Source organism: Caloenas nicobarica, chromosome 8, assembly GCF_036013445.1.
Source record: "Caloenas nicobarica isolate bCalNic1 chromosome 8, bCalNic1.hap1, whole genome shotgun sequence".
In the NCBI taxonomy this organism is placed as follows: Eukaryota; Metazoa; Chordata; class Aves; order Columbiformes; family Columbidae; genus Caloenas; species Caloenas nicobarica.
The window spans coordinates 23,723,996-23,733,530 of record NC_088252.1 but is presented as its reverse complement, the minus strand read 5'-3'; the positions used below and the strand labels follow the sequence as shown (position 1 = coordinate 23,733,530).

At 59.5% G+C, this 9,535-nt stretch overlaps 1 protein-coding gene across 1 annotated transcript; it reads right to left on the bottom strand.

Annotated features, from left to right (window-relative positions):
* Positions 1-224: 224 nt before the first annotated feature.
* Positions 225-8,200, bottom strand: MUC4 (mucin 4, cell surface associated). The gene is made up of 24 exons (XM_065640561.1): positions 8,151-8,200; positions 7,661-7,800; positions 7,273-7,437; positions 7,036-7,191; positions 6,733-6,863; positions 6,417-6,505; positions 5,932-6,108; positions 5,687-5,830; positions 5,459-5,578; positions 5,044-5,246; positions 4,732-4,810; positions 4,413-4,583; positions 4,151-4,252; positions 3,706-3,942; positions 3,276-3,410; positions 2,992-3,170; positions 2,741-2,900; positions 2,546-2,644; positions 1,804-1,986; positions 1,637-1,710; positions 1,354-1,418; positions 861-1,060; positions 491-659; positions 225-402 (listed from the first exon to the last, which is right to left on the bottom strand). Coding segments are annotated over exons 1-24 (3,357 nt in total). The 5' UTR covers positions 8,152-8,200.
* Between the last annotated feature and the right edge of the window lie 1,335 nt (positions 8,201-9,535).

The following is a 9,535-nucleotide window of genomic DNA, read 5'->3' as shown; positions in this document are numbered from 1 at the left end:
CTGGGGAGTAGATGACTGGAAAAGGCACTGGAAGATGCTAAAAGACCACCCAGCTCAGGTCCTTTCTCAGCCAGGCTCCCCTTGCCCAGGCCAGATGGGTCCAACTCGTGGGGGATCTTCCAGATATGGATTTTCCACCAGTCTGGAAAAGCTCTTCCTGACACCCAACCCCCATTCCCTGGTGTACCCGCAGCACCCGCCCCTGCACGGGTCCAGCCTGTGGCTCACCCCCGGTTCCAGTGGTGGTGCTGGCGGCAGAGGTGTGAGGCCAGGCAGGCGGTGGTGAGCAGGACACAGAGCAGGACCAGGGCTCCCACCAAGATGCCGAGGAAGGCGGCGAGGCTGACGGCCAGTTGCTCGCACCGGGCACCAGCCGGAGAGAAGATGGAGAAGGGGAGGCAGCTGCAGATGGAGAGAGAGAGAAGCGGTGATGCTGTGGGGACATGCGGTCATGGCTGGTGGCCTTGTCCACCCCCAGCACCACTGTTACCTGCATGTGGGTCCCTCAGGAAGGTGCTGACAGTGGCTGCCATGCTGGCAATAGCCCATCTTGCAAGGGGAGATGCAGACGAAGCCGGTGGTCCCCGTGTAGTGGAGCTGGTAGCCTTTGTAGCCGTACAGACCGCAGGGGAAATGTCGCCTCAGTTCAGCCACTGTCACTGGGGAGGGACAGCATCAGTTTGGCCACACAGCAGCATCACCTCTTGATGCTTCCCCAGGTCTCCCTGAGCTGGATCCGTGCCCACCTACCTCCCACCCCTGGCATTACCCGAACCCAAGGGCACACAGGGTGATAGGGACAATGGGGAGAGCAGGGTGCTCCTCTCGGGCTCCCCGGCTCAGCACCGGGAGCAACTCACGCTTCACCAGGTCAGTGATGTTGTCCCGGTGCAGACGCTGGAAGAGGAGGAGCGTGCCTGCCTCCCGCCGCCCTCGCCGCCTGTTGAAGGCACTGGTGATGGCCCCTGGCAGCTCCTCATTCAGGAACCGGATGATGGTGCCGCGGCTGTCGTAGGCAAACTCTGACACCACCACGAAGGTGAAGCCATCATTCTCTGCCCTGCAGGGAAAGAAAGAAAAGATGGGGCTGCTGGTGGAGCCACTGCTGCATCACAAAGTGACTGAGGCTCACTGTGCCTCAGTTTCCTCATTTGGGGAGTGGTAAAGAACGGATGAAGCAGGAGATGGAAGGTGCCATGGGGTTTGTGTGTCCAAGAGTTTATCAGCGTCAGGACTAGAAAAACAGACTCTGGGGTGGGGGGAAATGCCCTTTGTGTCCTAAACCCTGTGGCCCCATGCCCAGCCCTGCTAGTTCCCTGAGGTGGGCAAGGAGCCACTCCACAGCTGACTCACATCTGGGTGATGTTGGTGTTGCTCTGGAAAGCCTTTACCTCCAGGGAGCCCAGGATGGCTGAAACCTGTGGCGGGGGAGCAGGAGGGTGTTAGGGAAGGGCAGGACAGCACCAGTGCAACTGTCACATAGCTGGCGCCACCTCCCTCCAGGCCTGCAGATCCACTGGGTCCCCAGGGATCCTGCCGGAGCGGGGTGCACAGAGACACGGACACCCCAAGCTGCCACTCCACCCTGGGTGCCGGTGCATCCCCCACCCCGAGCCTGTCCCCTCCAGTGACATACAGTGCCGTTGACTTCCCCAGCAGTGGCGTTTCGCAGCGTCCTGACCCGCAGCCGGACACTTCTCCGGGGGAGATCTGCCAAGGGGAAGCCGCAGGGGTGGCTCTGGCATCCCAGGGCTGGGGTGAGCAGGGTTGGGGTTCACCTCCCTGCCAGGCACAGGCACCCACCTGCACTGGGCAGCGGCCAAAAATCTCCCCCTGCCAGCAGGCAGTGCTGGTCGGTGAAGGCTGGGGGACAGGTGCAGGTGGGGGCACAGGTGATGGGGTGCAGGTCGCAGTGTCCCCCGTTGCTGCAGTAGCCCTCGGGGCAGGAGCGGGACCCGCAGGCTGAGCCACAGCCCAGACCCTCACCTGTGGGACAGGGAGCCCAGGTCAGGTGGAGCCTTGGACCTGGCTGCAGGGCCAGATCCATCCTCAGACCTGCTGTAATGCCTTTCTTCCCAGTATTTTTTTTTCCTTAAGACTTTCAGTAATCAGGTCCTCAAAAGCCCTGCTGGAGCCTTTTACCCTTGTGAAAACCCAGTCTGCTGCATTAGAACAGGAGCAAAAACCATCAGCCCAACCCCACCAAAACCACCTGAAAACAGGATTTGTATCAGGCCCCCAGCCTTCACATGTGCATTTGAACTTTGGTGGGATGAGATTTTTTTTTTTTTCCCCTCAAAGAGAAAAGTTGCAGGGAAAAAGTTCCCCTTCCCAGCGGATCAGTGAGATCTGCAGCCTGGGAGCATGAGGGGTAGCTGGAGTTTGGTCCCCTCTGTTAAAGACAGTGAGGGCTTGGGTACAGAGCCCAGCCAGCTCCCCCCCATCTCTTTTCCAGCCAGTTTGGGTCCCACAGGAGCCCTTTTCCACCGAGACCCCAGGGGTGATGGGAACAAGGACCATGCCCTGCTGGGGTTCCCATACTCACCCTCCTCATCGTCTGGGCAGGAGCAGGAGTAGCTGCCCACCGTGTTGGTGCAGGTGCTGTTCCCCGGGCATGCCGTCCCCTGCGCGCACTCATCGATATCTGCCAAGGCAACGCAGCATGGCACTAGGAGAAATACCTCGGCCAGGGTCCCGCGGGTGCTCTGGGCTCCTGGTGGCCATGGCGAGCTCTGCTCACCTGAGCAGTGCCGTCCGTCACCGGTCAGGCCAGCTGGGCAGGGTCCACATCCAGTGTGCGGGTCGCAGCCCACGCCTGGGAAGCATCCCTGGGCACAGGGGTCCGGTGGGTCCTGGCAGAAGGGACCCGAGTAGCCGCCCTCGCACCTGCAGGCTGCCAGCTGGGAAGGGGACAGTGATACCAGCGGTTAGGGGACACGAGGAGGATGGCTGGACAGAGAAGACAGCCAGCACAGCTTGCCGGCACACTACCTGCAGGGAGGAATCCCCGAAGGTGACGGTGTTGCTGTAGTCGCACTCCTGGCTCCTGCTGCAGCTGCAAAGGGTGAAGCGGAGCTGGAGGAGGGCAGAGAGGTTGTTGGACCCAACAGCTGCCAGGTTGACAGTGAGCGGGGACATCTCGCGGGGCTCCCACGTCAAGGTGCCACTCTCTGCCGGGAGGCAGAGGCGGGAGTTAGAGGAGGTGGCAGAGGAAAGGGACCGGGTGGCTGGTGTCCCTCTCCTCCTTCCCAGCTGCCACATCTCTCCTTCCCTACCTGATATGTTGAGATCTGCAGAGAGGTGGGGGACGAAGCGCGCACCCATCCCCACGGCACGGTACTGCCTCCTGACCCTTTCTGCCCTGAAGGCTGTGAGTGACGTGTCACCGATGATGACGGGAGGGAAGGCATCTATGGGAAGAGCAGCACAGTGGGCAGCCAGGTGTTTGCTGTGTGGCCTCGGCACCCTCTGGCTCTGAGTCCCTCCTGGTGAGGATGGGAACCCAAGCAGATGCTGCCATGACCACCCACCAACAAGGCCCTTGTGCATGGTGGCATCTCGCAGGCTTGGAGACCAGCCAGCCAGGCAATGCAACTCAGAGAGCTCAGTGACTTCTCTCCTGTCTCACATGGAGCAAGAGAGCCCCGGGAGCGAGCAGGGCACTTCCCGGTCATCCATGCCGCGGCATGGATCTTCTCTACTTACTGAGCACCACCTTCTTCTGCTGGAAGTCGGCAGCGAGGCTCTGGGTGGCCAGGCCCAGCACCACATCCCCTGTGCTCAGCGCATCGTAGATGCACTCCCTACTACCACGGCACTGCAAGGTTGCCAGCTGGTACAGGCTTTCGTTCTCCTGCTGCAGCTGGGACAAGAAGACGGGCGTGAAGTTTGTTAGCGACGAGGGCAGAGGCTGAGCAAACAGGCTGTGGTCTCCAACAGTCCCTGCAAGAGAGCACACCATGGGTATGGCTTTGGATTTTCAAGGTTTTTTTACATTTTAGGGCTCTTTCCCATGGAGTGGTGAGGAGACTGAAGGACTTCCCTGGCACCACTTTCGCTTGTACAAGTGTCTACATCACTCCAGCCAAAGCATGGCTAGGAGGTGCAGGAATGGGGGCACCAACAAGATGGATCCCGAGCCTGGACTTACAGGTCAGCCCATAGCTGTAGATCTCCTCCTCGCTGCTGTTCACTGGGACGGAGGTACCATTCGGCATCTGGAAGTCATCTGTGGGGTCATGGTCCCACACACCTGGTGGAGCATCACCAGAGGCCTGGAGTTCCCCATGCTGGGGTTGACCCCCTCTCTGGCGCTGGCTGGTGTTTAGTTTAGACCCAGTGTTTGCCAGCCTGCTTTGGGGTGGGAAGGGGACTTTGCACCCTCGCTCTGCAGCCGTGCCAGAAGTCCTCACCCAGGAGGCCCTTGGTGCTGTTGCGGTAGCGATCAGGCAGGCTGCAGACCATGCTGAGGATCCCGGAGACTGCTGAGATGGAGACACTGATGGCCCCATCAAAGATGGCTGTGATGGAGGAGTCGTTGACCAGCAGGACACCAGGGCTGTAGTACATGTCGGCACCCAGGTCTGCAAGTGAAGGAGAGCACAGAGGGAGAGTCCACAGTGTTTGATGGGGCTCAGGATGGCTGTCCTCACCCTGGGCAGGACTGGTCCCTGTGGGATGGGAACACCTCTCGTCCCTCTCCAGATACATTTAACAGCACATCCTGCTCACCTTGGGAGTAGGAAAACCAGATGGTTTCATCATTCAGGAGGACTTGGATGTCACCCTGACTCCCCAAGGTCCACTCAACCTGCAAATCATGGCAGATGTCCCAGTGACCCTTTGCTGGCCAGCTTGCGAGAAGTGTTAGAGCTGTCTAACCCACTGCCGCTAGGGCTTTGTTGGGGTCATGGGAGGTGGCAAGGAGAGGGGATGGTCCTCGGGTCCCGGCTGCTTGTAAGTGATGCAGAGGTGATGCCCAACCTGCCACAGGGGTCTGTCCCATTAAATATTCAAACTGATACCTGGATCTCTCCTACTCACTGTTGCAGTGGTGGTGGAGACGTACTGGGCAGCGAAGGCCACGAAGTTGGTGGCCTGGGCTGTGCCAGTCTGGGCTGTGCGCCCTTGCAGCACAAAGCTTGTCTGAGCATCACTGGCCAGCAGCAGGACAAAGTCCCCAAGTCCATTGAAGGTGTAGGTGAGTCCATCCAGGGTGGTGATGTGCGGGTCTCCAAAAGCGCTAGCTAGGGTCCAAAGGAGATGGAGCCGTTTTGTGGGGAGGAAGAAAAGCAAATGCTGGTGTCATTGCAGGGAGGAGACCAGCCCCGTGTGCTGCACTGGGCTCAGCCGTCCCCACTGGGTTGCTGCAAAGTGTGATTAACGCGTGGGGTCCATGTATGGCTGTGCCACCCCCTCAGCACCCTGGCACAGAGGAGGCAGAGCCCTGGGGACTCACCAGGGGTGGGTGGCACGTAGCCCTCACAGCTGACCCTCGGTCTCTTCTCAGCAAACCTGGCACAGAACAGGGGCTTCCCCACGCGCCGGCAGCACCAGTCAAACGCCTCCAGCTCCTCATCTGCAGTGGAAGGCAGGTGGGTGCTGGAGGGTGTAAGTGACACCCTGTGCCTGCAGACTACTTGGCATTGGGGTGTTTTAGGGTGAGGGAGCAGCAGTGCTCACTTACCATCCCCAGGGCGGATGGGGAGGCTCCAGACTCTCTCCTGCCAGCCTTCCAGCAAGCTCCCATCTTGGTACAGACACCGCACTCCGGCTCCAGCTGGGCTGGGCGATGTGGTGCGCAGCATCCTCATGGAGGTATCTGCTGGGCCTGAAATGGTGCAGGGCATTACAGCCACCCCCAGAGCAGGAGGGGACCTACTATTGTCCCCCCACCCCATAGCTGGCCCCAGGGGGGATCCTGCTTGGCACCTCTGCTCCGGCGGTAGCGAGGGTCCAGCTCTGCCTGGGGCCCGGAGCAGGGACATGGTGGCAGCTTGCTGTTCCACGTGTCTGGCGCTGGCTGTGTGTCCAGCCACGTCAGGCACCGCAGCCTGTAGTTCACTCGGGAGCGACTGTCCAGCCTGTATATCCACAGCCCACGCACATCTGGGGGGAGCAACCGGAGAACAGCACAGCTGGGCTGGGGTCTCGCCTTGAGCCAAGGGAGATCCCGTGGGACAACCGTCCCTGGCCATTGACCTCACACGAGGTCTCCAGGCTCCCTCTAGAGCCAGTGTGGCCGTGGGAAGCTACAGCAGGACTGGACACCTGTGCTCTGCTCTCGGTGTCCAGCCCGGGACTGGTGGTTTGGCTGGCCCATCATCTCACAAGGAAACATGTAGGGGACATGGTCCTAGAGCAGAGCACAGGGATCCCTCCATCCCCACCCACGCCAAGGCTCCCCAGTGCTGTACCAGTGCCGGTGCTGCTGTGCTGGTCGGGTCGGTACTTGACAGCTGGTGGCTTTTGAGTCAGCTCGTTATTTTGGGCATAGCCATCGCCACTGTGTGGAGAGAGGAATTTTGGGGTTCCCCTCTTGAGGCACTCCTCCTCCACTCCCCATAGAGGAGTTGGGGTGGGAACTGCTGCCGTTCGCAGAAGAGGGTTTAAATGGGACAGGGTTGCTCCGGGGGCGGGAACTGGGCTGTCCTGGGGATAACACCTCCGATGGTCCCAGCACAGTGCTGGGAGAAATCCCTGCTGTCCCAAACGCAGTCACACACACGGCACCTGGAGAAGCCCATCAGCACGTTGTCCGCAGCCAGCCCCGTGTAGTCCCACCGCATCCTGCCGTCCTGGTACAGCAGCAGGGCGAAAGAGCGGTTCCCATCCGTAGTGAGGACTGCCTGGTAGGTGTTTGTCTGGAGAAAGCCAAGGCACCCCCTTAGCACCCCCAAAACCTCCCTGGCTTTCTCCACAGTGCAGACTGAGGTGGTGAGACCCAAAATGCCCTCATCAAGCCACAGGAGGCCACCAGCCTAGCCCTGCCCCAGCCATCGCTGATGGCTGTCCCCTTTGTCACCCGCTGCTCACCTGCGTGTCATCCAGCCGGGACGGGTATGCTGGAGCCTTCTCCCATGTCACCTTCAAGGTCCATTTGGCTATGTAGACAATTTTCAGGTATTTCTCAATCTTTGCTTCCACGTCACGGACAAGGGGGTCTCGGGTAGAGCTGAGGGTGGAGTACTCCTGCTGGTTGGCAAGAGAGAGGGTTAAATGGGTGAGCTGGGAGCTGGGGTCTCCTAGGAGAACATCTTTGGTGGACCGGACCTGGTACCACGTGGTGCCGACACCCTGGGAGAAATCCGCATCGTCCCAAAAGGCGGCCACTATCGGCAAACCCTCCTGGCCACTGAAGCCCTGGGGAGGTGCGTTGGGGTTGGAGGGGACATAGTTGTCCGTGGGTGGGAAAATGATCTGTCCGTTATCTGTAAACTAACCAAAATAACTCGTTATTTACTAACACCCCAGACAGCTCCTGCCTGGCCCATGTGGATTTTAGCCTCCATGGGCGAGCAGAAACCTAACATTTTAAATTGAAAAAAAAAAAAAAAAAATTAACATTTGGATGAAAATTGGTTTCTGTCCCATTTCCATGGAGTTTTTTGCTACCAAAGAGGCTGTACATCCCTTATGTGCTTGGCAAGAAAGGACTCACGTAGAGAGCATCCCGCAGTGACTTCCCAAAGGGGAACCCGATCTCTGGCTTGAATAGAGGGGAGTTAAAATCCACTGTCCTCTGGATGCACTCTTGGTCCCCTTCCTCCATGCCAAAAGGGTAGAGTGAGGCTGCTGGCACTGACACAGGCAGGAGATTAATCAAAAAGGTGAAAAAAACCCCATTAATGTCTGCTCCATCCTTCCTGTGGCCCGGGCAAACTCACTGCCTTGCTGCTGGGCTGCTGTGCCTATGCTGCTTCCGGCCAGAGCAGTGCTCTGATGGCTTGTAACTCAATTTTTAACCCAGTTTTTAACTTGGGATAGGATGCTGTCAGATAGTCTATTTCACCTTTCCCCACAAGTCTGGCAGCCCAACATACAGTGCAGACAAGTGACCCCGAGCCAGGCTGTACCCTCAGCCATCATGATGCTCAGTCAGCTGAAAACCCTTCCTGCTCTTTGCTTCAGGAAAAAGAAAATCTACTTACTGAGAAGCCCATGGGTGGGTCGGGGCTCAGAGGTGGGATTTCTGTGGCCAGTGGTGGTGTGGACAGATGTTCTTGCTGCTGTAGCCGGTCCCCTCTGTGTCCCAAAGGCAGGGGCAGTGGCAGGATTGATGGTGGCTGGTTGTCTCCCCAGTGCCACAGTGCCTGGGTCCAGGAGACCTCCCACCTCCTTGGTTGGGCTCGCTGGGGCTGTGGATGCAACAGCCGCGGTGCTGCCTGCAGTGGTGGCCGTGGCATTGCTCGGTGTGATGGCCACAGTGCTGCCTGCAGTGGTGGCTGCGGCATTGCTCGGTGTGATGGCCACAGTGCTGCCTGCAGTGGTGGCCGCGGCACTGCTCGGTGTGATGGCCACAGTGCTGCCTGCAGTGGTGGCTGTGGCATTGCTCGGTGTGATGGTCACAGTGCTGCCTGCAGTGGTGGCCGCGGCACTGCTCGGTGTGATGGCCACAGTGCTGCCTGCAGTGGTGGCTGCGGCATTGCTCGGTGTGATGGCCACAGTGCTGCCTGCAGTGATGGCTGTGGTGCTGCCTTCAGTGCTGCCTGCAGTGATGGCCATGTCGTTGCTCGGTGTGATGGCCACAGTGCTGCCTGCAGCGATGGCTGTGGTGCTGCCTGCAGTGGTGGCCGTGGCATTGCTCGGTGTGATGGCCACAGTGCTGCCTGCAACGATGGCTGTAGTGCTGCCTGCAGTGATGGTTTCAGTGCTGTTTGCAGTGATGCCTGTACTGCTGCCTGCAGTGATGGTTTCAGTGCTACCTGCAGTGCTGCTTGCAGCGATGGCTGTACTGCTGCCTGCAGTGGTGTCAAAAGTGCTGCCTGAAGTGATGGCTGCGCTGCTGCCTGAAGTGATGCCTGTACTGCTACCTGCAGCGATGGCTGTGGTGCTGCCTGCAGTGATGTCAACAGCGCTGCCTGCAGTGATGATGGCCACAGTGCTGCCTGCAGTGATGGCCGTGGTGCTACCTGCAGCAATGGCTGTATTTCTGCCTGCAGTGCTGGCTGCAGCGATGTCAATGGTGCTGCCTGCAGTGCTGCCTCCAGCAATGGCTGTTTTCTCCCCCCAGGCAGGTGCCCCCAGGATCATTCGGGTGCTGGGAGAGGACATGCTCGCTGCCTGTCCCGTGGCAGGGCTGGTGACAGACATGGGCGCAGTGCTGCCTGTTGCTGGCTCAGAGTGCGTCCGTGCGGCTGCCGGTCCCTGTGTCACACCAACACTGCGTGCGCCCGTGGTGGCTGTTTCTGGCTCCTGTGCTGGGCTGTGTGGGCTGGGCAGGGGTGAACTGGGCACTGCGAAGGCAGGGCTGGGAGCAAGGACATCCCAAGACCCCGCGGTTGTCTCCATGCTGGGGGTACGTGCTGCTGGGGAG